At 26.8% G+C, this 26,705-nt stretch overlaps 1 protein-coding gene across 4 annotated transcripts in view; it reads right to left on the reverse strand.

Annotated features, from left to right (window-relative positions):
* The window catches only part of LOC135925431 (solute carrier family 12 member 1-like), a 47,837-nt gene that overhangs the window by 13,414 nt on the left and 7,718 nt on the right, over positions 1-26,705 (reverse strand). For 3 of the 4 annotated variants that reach the window (XM_065460740.1, XM_065460739.1, XM_065460741.1), the window contains exons 2-13: positions 16,682-16,840; positions 16,179-16,416; positions 15,656-15,795; positions 13,730-13,846; positions 13,293-13,404; positions 10,451-10,578; positions 9,502-9,933; positions 8,832-8,939; positions 1,912-2,035; positions 1,565-1,666; positions 1,199-1,354; positions 832-931 (exon numbers count right to left, since the gene is read on the reverse strand). In XM_065460740.1, coding sequence (XP_065316812.1) covers positions 832-931; positions 1,199-1,354; positions 1,565-1,666; positions 1,912-2,035; positions 8,832-8,939; positions 9,502-9,933; positions 10,451-10,578; positions 13,293-13,404; positions 13,730-13,846; positions 15,656-15,795; positions 16,179-16,416; positions 16,682-16,840 — 1,916 coding nt within the window. The remainder of the gene's footprint in view (positions 1-831; positions 932-1,198; positions 1,355-1,564; positions 1,667-1,911; positions 2,036-8,831; positions 8,940-9,501; positions 9,934-10,450; positions 10,579-13,292; positions 13,405-13,729; positions 13,847-15,655; positions 15,796-16,178; positions 16,417-16,681; positions 16,841-26,705) is intronic. The other variant, XM_065460742.1, reaches the window with a different exon arrangement.

Consider the following 26,705-nt stretch of genomic DNA (forward strand, 5'->3'; position numbering starts at 1 on the left):
AAATGGCCATTCATGAAAATATCCTTGAAGTGGTCATCGTTAGAGGGTCAACTTAACAATTCATTTTTTTTAAACAGATAAATAGCGTGAAGTATTTCCAATTATGCAAATGTATTAGTAGTGTTGTTGGGGAAAGGAGGCGCACAGGGCTAAATATTTTTCACCTATTACACGCTTATCTTAATTTAAATCGCTTCTTTCTTTTTATATTTTAGATACCATTTTAAAAATTTTCAAAGTTGAAAAAGCACTGATATGTATCTACTTACTGAGCATAATATTAAGGCCATATGAGAGGTTTTCTATGATCCAGTAGAATCAAAATATTTCTAAAACCAAACCTAAATTTACTTAAAAAGTTAAGTTAATTTTAATATTCAGAACAACCTTGAAATATTAAATATTACAAGACAGTGTAAATAACCATCTTTAGAAATTGAAGCGTTAATGTATCAAGATAAACAAAATCTTAGACAAATGTGGTCCTCATCAGCTTGGTAAAGATTTTATATAGTTTTCCTTGTAGCAGGTCCAGAAAAAAATTAAAATTTAACACGTTAAAATATACTATAAATAATAATAGCTAAGAATACGCTGATTTTTATAACTTAAAAAAAATATTAATCGATAATTAAAGCATTACTAGTAAAGTATCATTTTAAAATTGTAAAGTTTCAACTTAAACTACAAATATTTCTAAGGCAAACCTATATTTTAAAAAAATGTAGAAGATATGTAAAAAATATGTGAATATTTTAATAAGGTATAAAATAAATTTAGAAAAAAAAATCCAGCCCACCTAAAATTTCAGAAATGTATAAAATACGTAACCTAAAATTTTTAACGTGTTCTTCGATATTGTTCAATTTTAATACTGATGTTAATGCATTTTTGTAAGAATGAGCTTGTGTGGACGATCCCCAATTGACGTCTAAAATGAAATAATGTGTGAATTATTGATAGTATATAATTTCCACTTATACGGAGTAATATGAGCAAAAAATATTTCTAGCTAAATTACTTTATTATATCAAATCAAATGAAAAATCCCAAAATCATTGGAATATTTTGCAAAATTGGAAGTTAAGTGCAAAAATGCTATTCATCACATTATCAATAACCCACATATAATAATTTATGTATAAAAAAAATTTATCCAACTCTGATTGGAAAATATATAAATTAAATAAAAGTATACCAGGTTTTTTGTATCTAACGTAGCCATAGAAGGATATAACGAAAAAAAAGGTTAAAAACGCGGCCCACCATTGAATGAGGAACATGGTCACCAGGCAAAGACCGCTTCCAAAAAGGCTAATCCATTTGTTAAAGTATTTGAAACTGGGTCTGAAACCTTATTCATTTTTTTATATCCATTACATTAAATCACATAATTAAACGCTCTCTCCCCCCAGTGTTCCTCCCATAAAATAGCATTTACAAATAATTATGGAAACAGATACTGATTTAACTTCTCAAGGAAATGAGGTCTAAAAAAGGTGACTATTATATTAAGTAATCAATTCGTCTTTAACTTAAAAAATAATTAACGGCAACATTTAACCTATCGATTTGGACATGGATGCATCGAAGCACGAATAATTGATGAGCGCGTAAGCCATCAAGAAGAAGTTAGAGATGATGGGAGCTATAAGATTCAGCTGTGCTAGAGATTTAAAAATATGTGTAAAATGTATTTGTTAAGGTTTAGAAAACATATGAAAATAATTGCAAGTTTTTTATCCTTAATCTGAGGGACCATCGATTTAGGTTTTATCAAGTTTTTTGATTTTAAAGAGTCAAAATATTTCAAAAATGGTATCGATTCTCAAGTATTTTAATGATATAATATTTGACCTCTCCCCCCCTCTAAATAAAGAGCTTCAATTAAAAATTATATAATCAAATTACCGACTAATATGAATAAAACGGCGATCGCAAACGCTAACACATAAGCTCTGTAAGGTTCATCATTCTTTTTACTGCCCACGGCAAAATATCTGATTCCAGGAAATAAATTATCTCGACACAGAGCCTAATATTATATATATAGTGTTATAAAAATTTCTAAAAAAATCACGTTCATTGATAAAAATCCAACGCGTTCATGTTCAACCTCAAAAATGGAAAATGTTCACGTTCATTCAAAACATTTTGAATAAATTTCATTTAATATAAATAAATGCCTTATATGTTTTAACATAATATATTAGCCATGTTTAAAATTAATATTTGATATATATATATACAATATAATATAGTGAAAAACAAAGTTTTTCAAATACACATTGAAACATATGTACTAGGAAACTCTTTAAATGGTTAGAAACAGGGTGGTCTCGGAACCTTAAAGTAAGAAAGTAAACCAAGGTTGTTTAGCCGAATCTAGAATGGATTGTTTAACTTAATAAGCAAGGAAATAGAGTCATTAAAAGATATCGGAGAAGAACGCTAACAAGCATTTATTAAAATCAGATAACTTTAGAACTAAAAGGGATTCGATGAGATGTTTAAATGCTAATTTGAAGGACTTAAGGAGGGATTATATTGGAAGGCCGGGGAAGAATAAAGGATGTGCAAGAATTTAGGTAAGAAAAATATTTTTTGGCGAGGAAAAAAATATGATGCGTGGGAAGGTGATGAAGTAGCGAATATTGAATTAAGTTGTTAAAAAAATTTTGATAAAGAAGGTGAGGAAGTAGCGAATATTGAATTAAGTTGTTAAAAAATTTTTATAAATAAGTTGAAAAGCTGATAGGAGAACGCAGAGTTCCTTGTGCGGAATGATTTTAAATTATGGGGGAGGTATAATATTTTCTTTGTTGAGTGAGGATATAAGTTTTTTAAAAAAATATTATTGGAATAAATATTTGTTAAATAACATTTCCTCTTTTATTCATTTCCACTACAACCGAACGTTGCTCCACTTGGTTTAGTATGTTGTTTATATTTTATTGATTGTCAAACTTGCTTGTGTCTTTATTGATCGACGAGTTTGCTTATATCGTTTGTCAATTTCCATCAATTTTCAATGTAAAATTTTTTTTATATGTCTAATTTCTCGCGTTTTATACATTTTGATTATTGTGTTTATTATTATGTTAGTATTTTAAATTAAATTTTTTTAAATATTTTTGTAAATCTTCTTTTATTTCCATTACAAAATTCTCGAATTTTGTAGGTAATATTTTCTTTCTAATAGGTCTTTACTAATTTTGACTGTGAACTTGAACTTCCTCACTTTTTCTCCTTCTAAAAAAAAATGTGTTTTCGGTTCTGAATTGATATTACCATTATTTATATTTTTCAAATCTGTTGTAATATTACGAATGAACTTATTTTATACTTAAACTTTTATATGTGGATGATATTTATAATGTAATAAAATTTTATATATTTCAGAGACCTGCAGGCCCGGCCAGGCTCTGGTAAATTTTTAAAATATACCAGGGCCGGGCCGGGCCTGAAATTATTTTTGAAAATACTCGGGCAGGGCTGGGCCGGGCTGTAAATTTTTTTAAAAATATTTATACAACATGAATTATCATATTCGTCAATTAGATATGGTTATATTAATTATATATAGTTATGATTATTATAATGTTGGGTGAAAGTTAACACTAGCCAACAGTCATGGTATCTATTACATAATATAATTATAGTTTTCTTGCCATGGAATAAATACGCAATGGGTAATAAATACATTATTATATAATATATGTTATATTTTTCATTAATTAAAATATCAGTTTTATTTTTTTATAAATACAATTAATATAGTATATTCTCAAAATATTATTTACACAAATTTTTTATAGTATCAATTTGTAGTATACTAAATATTTGTTTAGAATTAAAAAAAATGATATTATGTTTGCTTATTAAATGATAATACTCGCCGAAAAATATGGTAAAATACCGAATAGGTAAATTTTTTATATATATACCAGGTTGAATATAATTTAAAAAAATTCCGAGCCGGGCCTAAAAAATTTTTTTTTTAAATCTGGGCCGAGCCTAAATTTTTAAGCCCAGGCCGGGCCGTAAAAATACCTCTGCAGGTCTCTGATATGTTTAAATAAATTTTTATAAATCAATAAACGCCAACTTGCGGATTAATATTATTAAATTGGATATTTTAATTTAAATATTTTTTTTAATATAATCACATAAATGATTTAAACCATGTATTAGTTATATGAAATATAATTATTAATTTATGTTACTTTATTATTGAATATATCTAAAAATTTAATTATTATAATTTGTTTATATCGTAAGAAAATGAATCTAAACTCCTTTAATAGATTTTATATAATAGAAATATTAAAAATTAAAATATTGATTAATTATATATTTCATCATTAAATAGTAATAAATTATTTATACACTCATAAAATTATTTTTATTAAATTACCTTGTAAGCTAAACATTTGCAATACATAGGATATTCCCAAGAATGATTTATTGATTTTCAAAGTAAAACAAATTTTTCGTCGTAATTTACATAAAAAATTTTTTTCAACTATACACTACCACCGGCCATAAATGACTGCCTACCCTGCATTTTTACATAAAAAATTAATAACTTTAAACTTTTTAACTTATTTGGGTAAAAGCGAATTGATTAATTAATTTAAGATGTCTAAACATATTAATTCGGAATTTCTATAAATATTTCTATGAAATTTTAACCTTTGAAAACAACATGTCAAAAATGACCAATTTGGTAAAATAGGGTTCATTAGTTTTTTTTCAGCAACAATTTCAAGTTGCCCATTGTTTTTTGGAAGAAAGTCAATAATCACATTCTAAATCTGCTTATTAATACCCATTTTTAATTATTTTTAAAAAAATTCCTAGATTTTTTTTGCTTTAAATCATTAAAGAAACTTTTAGTCTTTATAAATTTTAACGAACATTCGACCAAAATGATTAAAAGAAAAGAAATTTCTATTCCAACTAAATGCAAAATAATTAATTTACCATTAAGTGGTAAAAGTAATCGCCGAATTGACAGAGAATTAACCCTAGCTCGACGAACAGTCGATTGTATACTTAAAAGATTACGCAACAATAATATAATATCGAATCCAAAGAGGCCTGGAAGACCCCGCAAAACGATTTTAAGCTATGATAGGTATATAGCAAGGATCAGTAAACGCAATTGACGCCTTGTCGCCTCAAAGATAGCTGCGGAGATTAATCTGACTCGGGAAAACCCGATAAGTGTCACAACTGTGAAAAGACGCCTTAGGAGCTTTGAACTTTATGGTACGGTAGCGGTCAAAAAGCCACTCTTGAGCAAAAAAAATAAATCAAGCGATTAGACTGGGAACGAAAACATCAATTTTGGACATCTGCCAACTGGTAACAGGTCTTATGGAGTGATGAGTCAAAATTCGAAATCTTCGGGTTCTAAAAGAAGGCAATATATCCGCCGCTCAGCTGGAGAGCGATCACTGCATAGTTCCTACAGTCAAATTCGGGGGAGGGTCTGTTATGGTGTGGGAGTGCTTTGGTGCCGGGGCAACCGGCAACATTGTAAAAAAGGTCCTTAACAAGGAGGTATACCGGCAAATCATTGAGGACCATGTGATTTCATCAGGAAAGTGTTTGATAGGGAATAACTTTTTATTTCAACAAAATAATGACCCAAAGCATACATCCAGGCTATGCAAAGATTATTTACAAAATCTACAACACGGTATTCTCAAGTTGATGACTTGGCCATCCCAGTCTCCCGATCTCCATCCAATAGAACTTTTATGGAATCACCTTGATCGACAAGCGCGAAAAAGTCCTCTAACCTCTCATTTGCACCTTTGGGAAGTATTACAGAGAGAATGGAACAATATCATTTCCGAATATTTAAAAAATCTCATAGAAAGTTTACCAAAAATTTGTGCAGCAATTATTAAGAATAAAGGTGGTCATATTGATGAGACCAAAATTTGATCTTAATTAATTTCTATGTCTTTTATTTTTTGTAATTTTATGCAATAATATGAAAACTTATAAATAAATTTGATAATTTTGTGTTATTTGTCTTATTTTAAGAAAAATATTAAGAAAAGGGTGGGGAATCATTTATGGCCGGTAGTATATACCAAAAGTGGGTTGACAAGAACTATTGTTTTTGCCATAAAAAAAAATAACTATTTATACAATAAAGTCTTTTTATATATATTAATTATTTCAATTTATATAAACTCCAAATATATCATTCTATAAAAACGGAGGTGGCACTACAAGTTCCCAAAAACATGAATAATTATATTTTAAAATGGTAATTTGTATATTTTGTTTTAAAAAAAATTCATTAGATTCTGATGTAAGGGCTTTTATTTTGCCGCCTATATTTTTTAAGAATTTTAAGGTTCAGCATGACATATGTCCAAGGTAAGAGATAATGATTGTAAAAAAAAATAAAATCTGTTAATTTCGAATATTTAATTGTTTTTTCTTTTCGGCTATATCAACCGGGTCAGAATTTAAATTTTTTAGAAATGAAGAGACGCATATGAAGTCCCAAATTAAGGATTTACCTAAAGATCAAGATACAGAAGTTAGGCCATCTGGTCTTAGACCATCATCTAATAATAAATTAGCAAGCTCAAGGATGTTTAGTATTCAGTACTCGTAAGAGAACGGCTAATAACTGAATTAATTGCTGCGTGTCTTGCATGTCTGCCTTGACTATATACAATTAAGACCATGTCTCCCTTTGTAATCAACTAATATTTTACATTTTATGCATGTATGTAGTTAAATGTTACATCCAATTCGATGGTCTATGGCAACTCTTAATTGTTCATCTGATAGAGGTTACTTTTAATTAAAGGTTCAAAAATTGATTGATGTGTTAAAACTGTGGGTCAAACAGCTTCAAGTGGAGCTAAAGATATCCAAGCTGTCAAGGCCGAATTTAGAAGGTTATCTTTAGGAGTGATAAAAGAAGATATCATGGCGTTGTTCATCAAAAGCGATGTCAAAAATGAAGAAAGAGATATAAGATTTAATGGATATAAATCTAAACCACCCATTTTTGAGGGTAATTGTTAGAAGCCCCAGTTAAAATTTTCCAATTTAATATTTAAAATATTTTATAATATACTTCTAAAGAATTCATGATAAAGATTAATAATTTTATTATTTAAAAAAAAAGAATATCTATAAAAATATGTAAAATCTTTAGTAAAAATAAATATTTTTTTAAAAGGAAAAAACTTTGGTGTGAAGGTATTTCTTTTAAAATAAAATAAAAAAATACTATTTAGATATCCCTTGACTTCACAATTTTTGAATATCTTTTCTTTAAACCAGCATCTTTGGTTTTTTATTTTCCCATCCTTACAATTGCCAGGTTTCAGAATGATCAGATGAATCTGAACAATGTTTATCAATTGGTTTCATTAAACCATTTTAAAAGTTAGTGTAAAAAAATTAAAACTTCCCAATTAAATAAAAAACTGAAAAATTATTTATTAACAGACCAAAATTTTAAATACCTACCAAATTTAACTAATTATTTATTTTAAATACTGTCCGAATCAATAAAAAACTTGAAAATTAATTATTAACTGCCCAAAAATTTTAAATACCTACCAAATGTTTTTTCTACTGCCTATTTCTTAATAAAAACTGCTATAAAAAGTATTATTAAAAACAAAAGGAATAAAAGCGGTTAGTAAATGTAAAAAGAATAAAAATTAACGGTTATTTCAAAGAATATGAGTTTTCGGTTATGCTATGGACAAGTTGTGAACGATAGAAAAAAAATACTTTTATTTATATAAAAAAAAATTTTAATTAATTTTTAACATTATCATAGAAAATTTAATTATTTATAATTTTTACTTTAAATTGTATTCAACAATTAAATTATAAAACCCTTGATCTTAAAAATAATAAGAATTAGATGAGAATTTCAAAGAATTACAATAAAATAAATAAATTCTAAAAGATATTAACTATTATATATCTATTATAATAATCATAATAATTTAATAAACCTATGAAATACAAATTTAAAATACCAGGCTAATTATAGTTCGAAAAAATGGCGTCTTAATTTAAAAACAATTAATTTTAAATTTTATAATATATTTGTGTATTACTATGTAAATATTAAATAGATTAATGTTATTATATAAATAAATGATTTATCAATAAAAATATTGTATATACTTGTTCATAAGTAAACTATAACTGATCATTATTATATATTTAAATGACTTATGTTATGGTGTAGTTAAATTATAGATGTTATACTATCAAAGAGTATATGATGTATATATTAAAAATTAAAACGATTGTTATGTATACAGAATATAAAATCAGATATGAATCAGATCGGTTGGTGGGTTAAATTTCTTTAATATAGTAAAGGAAACAGCTGATTAATAAATAACGTTTTTTCTTAAAAAATTCGGATTAATAAAAAAAAGGAACGTGTTCACGTTTAAAGTTCGCCAAAAATAAAAGGAACGCTGTTAATCGTTTTTTCAAAAATATGAACTTCGTTGAACGCGTTCATTTACAATAGTGTACATATACTATATTCGATTAAATACGAGTAAACTATGTTTAAAAAAAATTCACTATAATCCTCGAGATTTAAAATGATCACAAGAGTAAGACTCCTAAATTTATATGCATCTTAGTAAAATACTCAATAATGATCACCCATTAGATGGTAAACTGATCAAGAGACCATTGTCCGTTATTCCCCAAGACCTTAAACTAAAACAATTTTTCGATTAAAACCCCCATCGATGGGTTAGACTTTGTGGAGTTTTGGCATTATGAGTTTTGTAAAAAAAATGAACCTGAAAAACTTTAGGAGCGCCCACCAAACTTGCCAATGCAGAAGAAAGGGTAGCCGAAAATATTCCTATCGTGGTGATGGGCCCGTATATGGATATCATATCAACAACCTAATGCGTTCGTTGTTTAATATAAAATTATTAATAAAACTGTTATTAATTATATCCCGATTCTCCAATCAAAAAAAAAATGAGAACCCTTTCCCCCTATTAAAATTATTTTTTCTATATCTTTAAGATTATAATCTATAAAACAAAACAACTAGAATCCAGAAGGTATTATCAGTACCCCCGGGAAGATTTAGACGTCGAATCGATTCTAAAATTTTAATTAGGGCTTAATCGGACCCGAACCTCAATAAAATCGCAAAAATATTTATTTTCTTGCTGTTCTTTAAACTATTATTCAGTGCTTATAATTTTCCCGTTTTCATGGAAATATCGTACTTTTTCAACAGTCCAATAATTTTTTTTAGAATATATTTCCGGATCGAAACCAGAATTTATTTCGAATCGGGTCGGAAATAAGCCTGATAAAGTACTCTAGAAACGTTAAAATAATTATGACTGCCCTCCTCTCCCAATTTCTTGATATGTAGAAGTTTTATACTTATTTTAACAAATCAATCAGAAATTAATTATCTAATAAAGTAAATAAAATATTTGCATTCACCTGATAATCGTTGAGCAACCCATATTTACATTTAGTCATATTAATGTTAAAACCATTGTTGGTATCTAATTGTTGATTGGTGGCGCAGGACAAGTGAGAACCATCACCATTAATCAATACATAATCAGCCAATTTACTCATGTTTTTAGTCAATATATTCGTCGAAACCAATGGTAAATTATTCGCGTTAGCATCATTGGATTTCAAGACATTGCTGAAATTTTTGATAGTATTATTAGCACCAAGCATTAAACCACTAGTTACATTTCCAGGAAAGAGAGAGGAAAGATTATTAAAAGAAAAAAGATCGGAAACTTTTCCAGAAGCTTCCCTTATCACCGAAAACCCTAGCATCCAAATTAGGGCTAGGTAAACAGCAGTGGTTATCAGAATGGCTAGAAATGTGCCTTTTGGTATAGCCTTTTGGGCGTTCTATATAAATATATTAAAGAAATTTTAAATTAAATAAGAAAATAATAACGTAGCGTCACTATCCTTTTAAAAGTGAAAGACTATTTTTAAAAGTATTTAAAATTTCTTAAAAATGTAAATTAAAATAAAATATCGAAGGAAATTCAAAATTTAATTCTTTTTTTCATAAAGATGGGTCCTTATAATTTTAAGATTTATCTGATAAGCAATTTTTAGCCTCCCTGCCATTAAAAACGATATCCCTGTTTTACGGTCACGATAATTATATAGAAATGGTTGATATTATTATTCAATTTAAAAATAATATACTAAGTGGGAATTTCCGATTTAGGGATTCAGAGGTGAAAATGGTACTAAAATTCATAATTAACGCGTAAATTTTATTGCATCAAATAAAAGAAAAAAAGAAAAGTATCTATAAAATAACTTCCTCAATAAATTTACCATTTTATTTTATGTATATTAAATAGTTCACTTAATGTATGGAAATTTAAAAGAATTATAATTGATTGAATACTTTTAAATCACCGGATATGTTGGCACCCGCTAGTATTCCGGTTGCGGCAGGGAAAAATATAGAAAATACTGAAAAAAAATTCTCTTCTTTAGTAAACGCGGGTTTAAAATTTTGTTTGAATATCTGAACTTTAATAAAATATATATTATATACAAATGAAATGAGATTTGTGAAATAATCAGGAACGTAATGTTGACTATAAAGTAACTCAAAACAAAGCAGAATGAACATCGCACATACATTTTTGGTCCAGAGTAGCCCTGAACAAATTTTAATTTACCCGACCGAGAAGAATGTCTAAGACCAAATAGATTCGAGTTCAGTGAGCAGAATTTAACGTTTTGATAAGATAGATTTTGGTGAATAGAATTTCTCTATTTGGTTAGAGGAATATTCTTAGGCTAACACCATATCAGATCGAGTGTAGCGCGTAATGATAAAAAAAAATAGCTAGCCAAAAATCGAGAATGGCAAAATATAATTTCCCAAAAATTTGGATATTTCGAGCGTTTGCACATAAATTATCATTTAAAAATTAACTATTTCTTTATTCTGTACAAGCTCTATGGTAATTGCCTTTTCTCTATATCTACTTTAAAGGCTCTTGTTAATTTATTATCTATTACTTCTTCTATATTCGGCTAATATAAACGATAAATTTTTTACATTTCTTTGTTTTATAAAAAATCAATCTTTACCTTTTTTTCTCTTAATATTTAGTATCTCAATTTTAACTTCAATCAAATATACTATTTCTTCATGTTGTTTGGAAAATTTGTCTACAAATCCTATGGTAATTGATTCTCTAAGTTTTCTATTTCTTATATCCAAAACCTCATTAAATCAATTCTAAATAGTCTTTATCTCTTCTTCTTTGGTTTATAAAAAAATTCACTTGTTTTCCTTCTGCTATGCTCAATTTCTTTATTAGTATAAAGCTCTCATATTATCAGACTAAAGCCATGCTGAGCATTTAATCACATAGTGCTAAAAAATAGCAGGCCAAAAAAATTTAACATTTCCAAAATTTGGATATTTTAAGCGCTTGCACATTAAAAATTTGTCGACTGTTTAACAGTTATATTAATTTCGAAGGATCCCCATATATGTAATAGATGTATACACAGGATGGTCCGATTAGCGTGATACCTTTTTCACCTAATCATGACTCCGCAGTTATTAAGATATTTTAACAAAATTTTATAGAGTGAACTCATTCTTAACAATTCTCCATGTTTTATAAATTTTTCTTAATAGGTTTATACAATATGCAACTTTATTTTAAAATAATAAAAAACCAAAGATTTTTTTGATATCAAACGATAAAAAAAAATGGTGTTTACTAAAGATAATTTAGGTTCAATTAAAATTTTATAAAAACGACATTATGATGCTAAATAATTATTTCAGGAATTTCCAAACAGAAATTGGTTTCTTTCAGAACTCAATCGGCTCATTGGCAAAATTAATTGATACAACGGGATCAGCAGACAAAGGTATGGTGGTGGGAGACCAGTAAGTGCACGAACTCTAAAAAATATTAAATTTGTTGATGTACTTGTAATGAGTCAAGAAGGCATCCATAAGACGATTTCTCAAATATCCAGAGAGATTGGTATATCACAAACTAAAGTATACATCAAAATATTCATAAGGATTTGATTTGTGGCTAAAATATTTATTACTCATTTGATTCGTCTAAGAAATTTTTGCTTAAATTCAATCCATGTTTGATTCATTTTATGTGGTTTACTGGTGAAAATCTATTTACTCATTTGATTCGTGCTAAGAAATTTTTGCTTAAATTCAATCCATGTTTGATTCATTTTATGTGGTTTACTAATGAAAATCTATTTACTTTAATTTTACCTGTTAATCTGCAGAATGATAGACTTTATCATCCGCCAAAATAGAAGTCAGTGCTAATCGACTACTCAGGTGCCATTCAAACTTTTCAAAATAGGTCATGGTTTCGATTGGTATTTCAAATTTTTGGCAGCAGTCAACTCATTTTTATCGATCCAGTTGTTAAGTTAAACGAATCTTATTACAGAGATATCTTATTAAAAAATATGTATTGCCTCAAAAAAATGAATTGTCTAGCGAGTGCTTCATATTTCAGCAGGACAATACACCCAATAACTGTGCCCTCGAAACCATACATTTGTTAGAACGTGGAACACCTGATTTCAATCACCCATTGTTATAGCCTCCAAGCAGCCCTGACCTCAACCAGTTGATTATGATATTCGGAGTATTCAGCAGGACAATTAATGATGTTAACCATCTTAAGCAAGATTTTGGAAGAATGGGAAAATTTTGATCATGCAATCATAAAAGTGCTATAGGAAAATGGAGAAATCGTCTTTGCACATGTGTAAAAGGTAAATGAGGCCACTTTGAGAATACTTTTATTTTTGTAATAATGTTCATTATTATTTATATTAACTGAACTTTAATAAATTGAAATGTGTAATTTATGTTTGGATTTTTTTATTTTAAATAAAGTTGCAAATAATCTAAGCCTATTTATAGAACTGCAGAATTGCTAAGAATGAGATTTTTATCATTCTGTAAATTTTCGTAAAAAGACTTAAATACAGTTAAGATTAAGTGAAAAAGAGTGACGCTTCAATCGGACCACCCTGAATAATATATTAAAACTACTCTGTATTTATAACTATTAACTAGCAAACTCTCAATTCCTCAAACGCAAGTACGCTTTGAAACAGAAAAGTATGTGCTTGTTTAGTTAATTCAACCGGTAATTTTTTATATACAAAGAAGTCTCAAAAATTGAATTAAAAATAAGAATAGTATAAATCAGCAAAAAGATTTAAACCATTATATCCGAAAAATCCTTTAGCCTTTTGAAGGTCTTTCGAAGGAAGGAACGAGCCTATGATGTAATTTAATATGGCGATCAGCAATAGCACCAGTAATCCGATTTGTGCCTGCATATTTGTATTTATTACAAATAAATTATACATGTTTTTATGTTAAATCAGAGAAATATTTTTGCGTAAAAAGATTTATATTATGATCGCTCTCTGATTTAACCATCTGCTTTGCTAAATTATTTAAATATTTATAATTTTGACATTTTTTTTCTTTCGAAAATCAATAAATACTTTATTAAAATAGTAAATTTTTGACTTTTAATTGGTTAAGTATGGTGTTAATTTAACCAATTACACCTGCTAAATAATTATTTTTTAAAAAAAATAAGTATTAAATGCTCAATAAAGTATATATTTGAGATTAGAATTTTTAAAATACTTTGGCTTCCCATTCCATTCCGGCTAAAGAAATCGCTAATAGAAGGATCGCGGTTAAGCAACCTATAATCCTTATCCAATTAGTAGCCGATATCCCAAAATACGATCCGACATATTTCTAAATAAGTTTCGAAAATTATATCATTTTTTTTTAAAAAATAAGGATATTTATTATATATAAAAATAAAATAAATGATAGGAATAGTTAGATTCTATTCATAGTGGGATCTGATCCAGAATGGTTTAACAACTGATCGATTTTTTAAATCTATTAATTTATTTATTAAAATCAATAATTACTAATTATTATCGTGAATGGAGGTAATAAAATTAATAAAAATAAAGAAAAATTGATCTGATAAACATTTTAAAAATCGATCAGCTGTTAAATCGTGCTGAATCGAATTCCACTATGAATGCAGTCTTAGTTAAGTTTTTTTAAAAAAAATAGGCGTATGTTTATTTTGCTTGTGTCATTTCTTTAAAAATCGCTGGTTTACTTTTCATAACTACGTGAAACATGAAGAATGATAACGCCGGGTCTTTACGAACACCATCAACACGTGTAGGAAAAACCAATTGGCGTCCCAAATTAACATTGAAGATTATATTCAGTGATTTTCATAACTCCTTTCAAAAGTAATATAGATTGGAATATGGATTTATTACTCAGTCCAAAAAATTATAATTTTTTTCGCCGTATAATACTCTTAAGACTTCAACAACGAACCTCTGACATTTCTTCACCTACAGCAAATAACTGCAATATTTCTCTGATTTTATATTTCATTAACATTTAAATTTGTATTAATCTCCTATCAATCTTGCTTTGTACCTTTTTTTAACATTTCATATAAACGGAGAATTTCAACCGTCTATTTCAATCTAATTCAACAGAGCATCTACCAAATTTTACCAGTTTAAATAATATTCAATTCAATGACGAAAAGCAAAGCCTAGCTATTCAATTCGAGTTATGCTATTAGCGCTGGTTGGAGGATTTATCAAACTATACATTGGTTTCTTGAAAAAAAAAAAATTGCGTAAAATCATGATTTTTGAATCGGTTAGCACCTGGATTTTGTATCGCGACACCACTCTGACATTTTATCAGTCTGTTTTTAAGGTCCTCTCCGGATTTTTATATAATCCTTTCCAGCCATTTTTAAAATCAAACCTTCTTAGGCCAAAATGTTTCTGCTGATTATTATAATAAATCAAATATCTACAATGCACCCCCCCCCTTCCCTCCATTTATTAGATAAATAAAATTTGAAACAAACATTTATAAATTATTTATATTTATTCTCTAAATATTATCACAAATTATAAAAATTACATATCATATACAATTTATAGGTATATATCATATACAGAAAATATGAGGAATTATTTCAAATTTTTTTTATTGAATCGGGATCCCGTAATTTGGTTACCCAATTATGTACCTTTTTCGAATATTTTTTTTTCGAGAAGTAGGGTGTTGTCATATTTTAACTTGGAGAAACAAAACTTTGTGCTTCACCATGTCTTTTTTAATGTACAAGCGTTACAAATTATCGCGTACAAAGTGACGAGTAGAATGACAGAGAATAATAAGGTATCGGAGTGATAAAGTGTCGCATTACCAAGTGTCGAATTACGAATTGACATCAATCCAAAAACAGTTAATTTAATAATTCAACGTTAAAGTTGTTAAAAGATGGTCTTCCTGATGTATCAATGTACTATAATTTTTCAAATCAAACTCATTAAACAGCTTAAATAACGGTTATATTATAACAATGATTAATTTTCTTTTCAAGACATTTTTTTTTTAAATTTGAAAAAATATAACATTTCAATATAAAAATTGAGAAAAGATTTATATACTATTTAGATTATAAAAAATAATGAGGATTTATTTGTAAAAAAAAATAATATTCACTGAAATTAGGTCTAGAACGGTTTCTGAAAAGCCGACTATATACATGGAAACGGCGACCGCATTCGCCAAAGAAAATATTATTCCTATGGCTCCCCCAAATTCTGGTCCCAAACTTCTGGATATCATGTAATATGCGCCACCTTTAATATAAAAACGTAAAATATCTTTAATTCTTCTCATCTATTAAAATATTACTTACATAATATAATATTAAAATATGTGGTAGGTAGGTAAAATAAAAACGACATATCTTTTATTATAAACTAACCCTATATATCGGGCATCATATCATCTACAATACACGTTTATGAAGTATTAATAATAAATCATTTACCCCTAATTTTATCAGGCTAGAAATATAAATAAATGAATGAAAAGTTTTGTTCAAGCACGACTCAATCCGAAACATGTCGGACCGAACTCGATCAAACCGGACCGATTAGGTCTCTAAAAAAGAGAGGGAAAATCATATTATTTGAAAAAGGGATATAGAAAGTTTCTAATTCTTTGGAAAAAATAATACCTCCTTTAACGTCCCCATTTGTGCAAATTGCCGACATAGACATAGATGTTATGATCGTGACAGTAATTGAAAGCAAAACTATCATAGTGGCTAAACCTGATTTTCGTAAAAATAATTGTGTAATTAATAAAATTAGATCATTTTGAAATAATATTATTATACCTACTCCAGATTGACCTACCACCCAAGATAGTCGTAAAAATAGCATAACACCCCATATGTTCAACATACATCTCACCTTTGATATAAAAAAAATATTATTTAATTGTCAAAAAAGGGCAGAAATATGAATTTATAGATTTAAATAACGAGTTTTTAACAAAAAACCATCGATTAAAATAATTTTATTTCTTTCTTTCTTTCTTTCTTTCTTTCTTTCTTTCTTTCTTTCTTTCCTCTCTCCTTCCCTCCCTTTTTTATTATGATCTCCTCTCCCAATAAAATATACAATGTGAATCGTCTGTTGAAGTAATAATACATTTTTTTAATTTAAAACACTCAACTAATACTCCTTTAATCCAACCAAACTTGGGGCCTAATGATATTCCTCTCTCCTTGTCACTCCCTATTCTTTTGATCCCAGTTCTAAGGGAGTGCAGAGGCATTTCTTGTTGCTGCCTGTATTCATTGTACTCTCCATTTTGGGGTTCGTTAAAATCTTGCTAAAAAATCGAAATTTTATTGGATTTTTAAAATGTGAAACTTAACGTTAAAATATATTAAAAAAATATATATCTTGTATATATAATTTTCTAAAAACTTCAATCAAATTTAGCCAAGTGTTTAAAAAATATTCGTCCAATAAATATCATCACAGCTCATTCGGTCCACATGCTAGGTTAACATATAAACATCTTATATACAATCTTCTATTAATACACTTCTTACAAAATGATAAGTTTTTTCTAGGATTTTGTAATTGTATTATTTTTTTATAAATTGATTCCGAAATTTATACTACAAAAATCTACAATTCAATAAAACCCAAATCTACTAAAATCAAAAAAAAAACCAAGTTAAAAATTTTAATTTATGTTAACATATATTTTAATTTTAAAAAGATTCCACGATTCATTCTACCAACACAAAACCAAGTTAAATTTTTTAATTTAATTACTATTTTATTATTTGCATAACAAACCATTCAACAAAACCAAAATCTACCAAGAATAAAAAAAACAAACCAAGTTAAAAAAATTTAATTTATCAACAAATTATTTTTCTGATTTATATATCATCAAATAAAGTGGAAATTTCTAAGCATATTTATCATATTAAAAAAAGTTCTAATAGGTAAAAAGAGGAGAGGGATATTTGATTTTTGGGACATACTAAACAAATGACACTAAGCATCTACATTATTTTTAACTAGCTGATAGCCCGTCAAGAATAACGGGCTTTCAGAATATATTCCTTATTTAATGATGGATAAATAATAAATTTCATTTGATGATGGGAATCAGAAATTGCCCAGCACGTGTTTATAACATACCGGGCCTATATGTATAATTTGTTTTAATTACAAAAATATTAAATTTATGTATAATTTTTAGTAGGCCTCAGATTTATTTTATTTAAAAGTACTAAATTGTAATTATAATTTATATTATTTATTTTAAATAAATATTCCTGCACAACAATCATTGGTACAAGAACATTATTGTGGCTTGCTCAACACTAAGTGTGAATATTGTGATTCTCTAAATTTCTCTTTGGAAAAACCCTCAGATGGCAGATTCAAGAATTGCTATCATAAGAGTAAAGTTAAAATACCATCAATCCAATAATATTCCTTTTTACAAGGCCTTTTATCAAAAACAATGAATTTCATATAAACTTTATGAAACATATCCGTTCATATAATAATTCTCTTGCTTTTACATCGATGGATGCACAGATTTCTAACAGTTTGAACCCGGGCCCATATTGTTTTAGAGTTCATGGACAAATTTACACAGGACTTCTCATTTATATCCTTCCATTGGGATGCCTCCCAAATTTGCACAACTATATGTCCTTTTAGTAGGGGTGCTAATAAGAGACATTGTTTCTGTGTGAAAAATCTTAATAATTGGATGAAATTTTTTTTATCTTATCAAGGTGTGTATTTATGTCCTTTATTGGCAATAAAAAAATGTCTCAAGAACTGGGGTGTGTTGACTATACTGAAAACCCTATATCTATCATCCTTTCATAGAGTGGCTTATAATATTTTTTTTAAGATATAAAGAGTTATATTAAAGCTAGCTGATAATTCATCAAGAATGATAGGGAATCAGAATTTTTTCCTTATTCAATGACTAGCTGATAGCCCGTCATGAATGACGGGGAATCAGAATTTTCTCCTTTATACAATGATGGATGAATCAGAAATTTTCCTATTTTATGAGATGTGATTCAGAAATTTATATTTATTTAGATGAGGGGTTATTCTATAATTTTCCATTATTTTTTATAATTTAAATTTATGTGCACAATAAAAAATCTTTTAAAATAAATTTTTATTCATTTTGTATTTGTAATTTATAATCTAAAAAATACATTCTTGCTAGATGAGTTTTTTTGCATAACTAATTGTTGATTTTAACTTTGCCCCACAAAACTCTTCTAGCAAGAATATATGTTTTCGATTATAAATTACAAATACAAACGAATAAAAATTAATTTTAAAAGATTTTTATTGTGCACATATATTAAAATTACTAAATATATACTTCATAAACATATTTTATCAAAAATAATGGAAAATTTTAGAATAACCCCTCATCTAAATAAATATAAATTTCTAAATCACATCTTATAAGATAGGAAAATTTCATATTCATCCAACATCGAATAAAGGTAAATTTAATATTCATCCATCCTTGAATAAAGGAGAAAATTCTGATTCCCAGTCATTCTTTACGGGCTATCAGTTAGTATTTAATATTTTTCTAGTAAAACCAATAATGGAAGAATAAAACTATAAAGAATAGAATTAATTTATTTACTCGATTAAAATATGTATTATGTAACTGTGAGACGAGTTTAGGGTTCAAGACTAGAAAAAAATTGATTCCAATTACACAATTCATCTGAATTACATTGGTCTTTATATACCTATAAAAATATGAATCAAATAGAATATTTGCATTAATCTTATTTTCAAGAATAATTGTATTATTCGCATTCGTATGAATCGAATAATTCCTTATTTGTATTCGAATAATAAAAATCATTAAAATGAAAAAATCTTAAAATTTTTTAGAATAAGATTTTCAAAGTTTATTATTATTTAAAAAGTGATTTATAAATTTAAAAAGTCATTTATAGTTGAAATAAAGTAAAAGAAATAAAATGTTCCTATTTTATATTTATAAATAAGTTTAATATTTACGATAAATTTTGATGAAAAAATGTAAAAAATTTTAAATTATACGAATAATTTTAAACGAATAATATAAAAAATTGACAAATAATATTTTTTCCTAATTCGTATTCGATTCGAAAATTTGTTATTTACTAAAATTAACCGGAACAGGTAGAATGTTAAGGGCTCGGGCAAATCGTGCAAAAAATCTTAACAAACCAGGTTTTGCATATCTCATGCTATTATCTTTATTTTTTTGATTTTATTCATACAAAAAACGAATGAATAAATGACCTTTACCTTTTAAGCCATTATTGAGTTTTGACTGAGAAATAATTTAATTTCCCTTTTTTATCATTTTAATATATTTTTTATTTTCTGCAATAAATCTTAAAACATTGAGAACTAAACATCATTATTTAATATTATATAGAATGATAATGAATGAGGCGAAGATTAAAATAAATACTCAACATTGATAATGAAAAAATCGATAATTAATTAATTAATAGAAAAAAAGAGTTTATTTAATTTATTTCAAAATAGAAGAGATTTCATAGCATTTAAAATGCTCATCCTACAATTTGTTTGGAGTCATGACTTGGTTACAACATGTAACAGGATTGGGCAGTATGGCGAATACTTGTATCTTGTATCTTTCAAGATACTCGATCCTTCTTCAAAAATTTAAAAAAATATTGCACCCATAGAACTACTTTTTTAAGAAGAATATTTCTAGTTTGATCACTTTATTTAGAAAAAGAAATAGCTCATCCCTATGTAATATAACCCTTATCAACAGGATTATTATAAAAATCTTGGACTTGAGGTTTGCAATGGGGGGGGGGGGGGATTTGACCCATAAGTTCACCTATTATTTTTAAAAACTTTTGACCAAGCAATACATGGTTTAAAAAAAATATCCCCTCCTTGGTTTATATTTTGCATCCCCACCCATTTTTTAAAATAATTTGAATATTTGTTGCTTCGGGTTTTTATTTATTTTGGTTATTTTATTAAATATTATTTTAAAAACATAAAATATGCAAAATTTCGAAATAAAAGAATTAATTATTAAGAAATATAAACCCTCCTTGGCTACCCCATTCGTAAAATTATACTAACCCGCCCGTGTAAAATTTTTTAATTTGTTATCTCATCTATGCGGGCGGATTGTATATTTTTCTCAATATTCTGATCTTGCTAAATTAATTAATCATACATAGATAGAAGCACAAACTTAACATATAAAAGTGTCAAATTACAAGTTGTTTTAGAAAAAATTTTTAATAAATCCGACATTCATTTATGACCTCTCTTCTCAAATTAATGTTTATATCATCTGAACATAACACATAACTAAGAAGAATAACATTAAAAAAAGAAAATACTTCTCAAATTATCTAGTTAATCTTTAGTATATTCTATAAATATATTAAAATTGTCAGATGGCATGAGATCGTTAACTATACGTTCATTAAGTTGTAAAATACAAACCAAGATGGAAGAAGAAAGAAGAGATAAATTTATGCTTAAATGAAAAGAAAAACAGGAAGTGAATGTAAGTGGAATTTTAATATTGCAAGCATAAAACTAAGTTTTTTTTAAAAAAGCAGAGAATGTGGATATATTAATATTTTTAAATAATATTTTAGCAAAAATGGGGCCAACAAAAGTGGGGTCATGCATGTAATTAATAATAAAAAAAAATTTTTAAAAACGAATTTTTAATAATTCTCTTTTTTTCATTACCATTACACCATCTAATCTTAGAATTTAGTGAGAGGTGATAACGATTAAATTATATAGTAATTAAAATGAATTCCATGTTTAAAAAAAAATTTATCACTGCATAAATTTTTTAAAAAAAAAAGGTTATTTATAATTATAAATAATATATTTTGGTCATGCGATATAATATGATTGTTGAATGGTCTTTACAAAGATTAGGCTGATTTTTTATTTGAATGGTTTCTTTTTTTATCAAATAAAACTTCTTTTTATAAAAAAAAAATTTAAAAATTTGTTATCGGAAGTGATAAAAATTATAGTTTAGAATTCATAAATCATATTTAAAGTATTTTTTTAAAGAAAATAAAAACAATCAATCTAGTGGGAAGGGCGAATCATATATGATTAAATATCCGTTACTATCTAGATAAAATGGATTTTCACTAAATGTCTGTCAAGATCAAATGCAAAACATCATCCAAGCGAAAGTGTTCTTTTTTTTATAAAATAAGCTATGGAGTAAGAGTATCAGGGACATATGGATTTTATTTTGGGACCCGTTCAATAAAATAGAAGATCCATCTAAAACTAGAATAAAAAAGTAAATCCAAATCTAAAACTAGCAAAAATAATTTTAGCGTTTAATCCCCAGGTTCCTTTAAATATGCCACTGAATGGGAATGATTAAATCTATTTAAATAGGATTTAAAAAATATTTGTATATTTAAAATAAATAGTATTAAATTTTATAATTAAAGAACAAGATTTAATAATGAGACCTATTAAAATTGTCAGTTTGTTTTAGTATAAACGAAATAACCAAAATTATTCAAAAAAAAGAATGCCTATTATTATACACTTCGTTTATATACTATATATAACAACTATCAATATAAAAAAATTGCTCTAAATGAATAAGTTCAGTCTGATTCCGTAATTATATTAGTTATTAGTAAAATATATAAATATAATTATCGAGTTTACAATTTGTTGTAATTAGAATTTTTAATTGGAAGAAAACACTCATTACACAATCGATTTTAATATCAGAAATATTATCAGTGATGTAGAAGCATGTATACCAATTATTTGTGTGGCCTTTTAAAGGGTTGATATAATTAAATTAAAAAGGGAACGATATTTATACTAATAAAACATCCAGCCGGAACTTTCATATATAAAATTGAATTAAACCCCTATATTTTTATAGTGAATAAGGTAAATAAAGCATAATAGATGCTTGTTAACCTAAATCGCCATACTACAGTACACACAATATAATTCCAATTACTAATTTTTATTTTATAAAAATGGGCATTGATAATATATGACTTTATTTATTAAAACTTCATTAAAATCCAATATAAATAATTGATCTTATCGCTTAAAAAAATCTCATTATTTTGTCCATAAAAAAAGAAATGAAAGGAAATAATTGGGATTCGTTAATACCGTATTATTTATTAATTTTATTTTTGTACTCCGCATCCACATAAATCATCTTGATATAAAATTATATATTTCCCTTAAAATTTAAATGTTTGTTTGCTACTAAAAAAAACGATATTATATTAAATGGTGTAATCATCTTAGATAATTTAAGTATTGCCAGTATATAAATTAAAAATGAGTTAAAAGTTAATTATCAACTTATTAGAAATTTATAGGATAGGTATTCTTCATAAATCGGAATACATTTTTCGGCAAAATCAGATTCTTAACAGTTAAAAAAGCAGGGATCGAAACATTAAAATTATTTTTAAAAAAATACAATATTTTCCCATTTATGCTTACACCTGCCAATAAATCTTTTTTACACATTCATATCAGGCTTCTAATAAGCGGAACTCGGGTATAGCTTACAGGTCTGAGATATCAAAAAATATATAAAAGTACTGTTCAACAAGAAAAAATGTTACACGGTAAAATTAGAAAAGAAATATATCTTAAAAATATTCTCCCTCACATATTTTATTACTTTCATTCTTAGTTATTATATAATTAAGACTATGAATACTTATTATGTATAAGTCGCAAAATTTTCTAATTTCATAAAGAAAAATAACGCGATTTATTATTTAATAATATACAATTTTGGCTACAGGGTTTATATCGTGCGAAATTAAAATTTTATAATAAAGATAAAACAAACAAATATTATGAAAAAGGAATGCATCTATTAAAATATATTATGAGGACCTTAAAATGTGAATTATTTAGAAATATGCATCATCTAAAATATTTATCAAGAAATAACTCCCATAATAGATTCTAAAAAAAATTATTTAATTTTGTTCCTAAAAATAAATAATTGTTTTTGGAAAGGGTTTAAGTGCCATAGACAATTAGTTTTTAGGTAGTGTGTATTGTGTTTGTTTTCGTCTAATATATCATTATCAAGTTATGATAACAAGTTTGATTTGTACGGGTAGTGATATATTGCCAATGCGTTAATAAGAGACAAAAATAACATGTTTAAAAAATATAATATATTTAATGAGTAGATAATTTGAGCGCGTTCGACTATTTGAAGAATGATATTTATGGAAGTAAAAAAATCTCACATTACCTTCTCTTAGTGCCAAAACAATAATAAGAATAGACATTTTGTGGTATTTAAATTAGAAAAGTTGATGATTATATTCCTTATAACCAAACATAAATCTAATTAAGAGTGATGAGGTAATTGAGATATAAATTAAAATCGGACTAGAGTTCAGGCCAGCAAGATAGTTCAATCTCATGTGGAATCGGTTTTAAGCGAAATAATTTAAAAATCTGGCCCTGATAGAGTATTCTATTAAAAATGGCGAAATGTAGAGTCTGAAATACCCAAATTTTCAAATTAATAATCACCATTTCAATTTATTATTTTTATTTTTCCTATCATCATTATTAGAATTAGAGTGCTCTATATTAGCCTTTAAGCAAAATTGACTTTATTTGGCAAAGTCTACTAAATTCAGGACTATCGATTTCGGCAATTAAAATACTAGCAGGATAATTGCATTTTGTGTATTTAATTATTATTTTATTAAGTAAGATAAAAAAAACATAATCTCGTGATCATATTTAAACCAATTATATTGCTTGTAAACGTTTCGGATTAAATTATATATCCAAAAAATAAATTGTAAAAAAGATTCTAAATCCCACGTTTTCTTTTTAAATATGTGTATTGTATAAAGAAATTGATGTGGCTTAAAAATATGACTTCCTGCGAAAAAATATAATTTACTTTTATCATTTTAACTGCAAAGGAGCAAGAAATACTAGTAAGTTAAACAATAAAGAAGTTCGAGCTCACATCAAATCATTTCCTGTATTTAAATCACATTTATTTACAGCAAAACTGAATTTAAAAATTATCTATGAAATGTATACAAACAAGTGTAAAATAAAAAAAATAACAATTCCGTTTAATTGCATGCGAACCGAGAAAGCTATATTCGATTACGATTTTAATTAAGGTTTAATCATTCTAAAAAAGGGATAAATGTTAAATCTGTTAGGAGTATATAATAGAACAAACCGATGATTTTACAATTATATATAAAGAAGATGAAGAAAATCGAAATTCTTCAATGGTGGAACGAAATGTGGAACAAATTTAAATATCGTTCTTTTTTTGATAAAAGAAAATTAAACACTTATAATCTAACAACGCACTGCGATATCAAAGTAGTATATTGTGAGGTATGGTCAGAAGAGATATCAGGATGTAGCAGAAATGTCGCCTCTAGTTTTAAAAATTTTTAAGTCAATTTTTTTTTAAAGATATTCCTTGTATTTTTAAGAAATATATTTTATGGTCAAATTCGTCCCTTCTGTAAAATCGAAACCTAGTGTCCTTTGCTTTTTTACATTTTTTGATAAATCATCCTTCGATCAGAAATATTACAAAATATACATGAAATCGATATCATACATAGGTCAGATCAAATATTATTTATATAATATCAAATTAAAATTATTTATTTCATTTTTATATTTTTTTTTTCAAAAATGAAGCGATTCCACTAGACTGGTTATAGTTATTACCAGTGGTCTATAGATTAAATGCCTTGATTTATGACATAAAAAAGATGGATTTTTGTGAATCCCGAAAAAAACCACAAAATATTGACTATCAAACATAATATGGATAAATGTCTAAAGAATATTTTATAAAACGAATTATCAGGATCAGAATGTTCAATGAATTTCAATGATGTCAGAATTTTTTTTACATAAAAAATTTCAAAAATATAATTTTTGAAAAGAAAAACATAAAATGGGTAGATTTTGGAAAATTTCAAAATGTGGCAGAATTGTGGTAGTTGAGATGAGTGTAATAGATTTCGACTCTTGATAGTCTACTAATGTATGTGGTAGAAGATGGCAACCCTGTCTGGTACCACAAAAATACCAATTCTCTAAATATTAAAGATAAAATTGTAACGTATTTATTTTCAACGCCTTATTTATGTTATCGGCAACAGCAATCTTGTTACGTGTATATTGGTCTTAGTCAATACTTTTATATCTTATAAAATCGTGATAAATTTTATAGGGTAGGTATTCCACATATGCTAAAATAGACACCATTTCTGATAAATTCTGATTTTTCAAATGTAAAAAAAACGCGTCAAATAGATTATTTATGTTGAGATTCGTTGAACGCTAATATGGCTTAATCCATAGGCGCGTTGCGTTCCGAAGAAGATCAGATAAATATTAAAATGCAACTTGATTTATTTACTTCCTCCAAAGTTGAGCTATCTTTTAAAGGCAATCCGAGACGAAAATTATAGTTAATTCAGCAAAAACAGTTTGACCGTTTTTTAGTCGGCTAAAAATGTAACGATTATTCAACTATAGTTGAGTCATTTTAAAAATTTGATTAAAAAAATTTTCAGATTCAGTATGTTTTCAAGCATTTAACATTTGAGCCATTTCCAATTTATATACTATACGAGGAATTAAAAGTAAAAAGGTAATGAATATCGGTTCGGTTTAGGTTCAGATAAAAATAACGATGGTTCAGGCGGTTCGTAAAAAATAATTAGATCGGTTCTGTTTGAACAGAACCTTTAAAAAACCAGCTCCGACCTTTTCGCATACAAGAGTATTAGAATTATGTTAAAAATATTTTTTTTTAAAAATTTTATCACTATTTCCTAAAAAATAATATTGAGCCGTATAGTTTTAATATTTTCATGATACTCTTCTATCGAATTATACCTCTAAGGAGGAAGATTAAATTTTAGGGCTGAGATCCCTTCTATATGCTAACTTGGATCGCTGGCACCGTCAAATAACGATATATAAAAATATCTAAAAATAATTACCTATAATTAATAATCTTTAAGAGGGTAAAATTTCAAATGGTTCAAACCGGTTCACAGACATTTTAAAAAGTTTAGTTTAGGTTAGGGCAGCAAATTTTTTAAGGTTCAGGTTCGGTT

This window comes from Gordionus sp. m RMFG-2023, chromosome 2, assembly GCF_954871325.1.
Source record: "Gordionus sp. m RMFG-2023 chromosome 2, tfGorSpeb1-WG-v2, whole genome shotgun sequence".
Classification (NCBI taxonomy): Eukaryota; Metazoa; Nematomorpha; class Gordioida; order Chordodea; family Parachordodidae; genus Gordionus; species Gordionus sp. m RMFG-2023.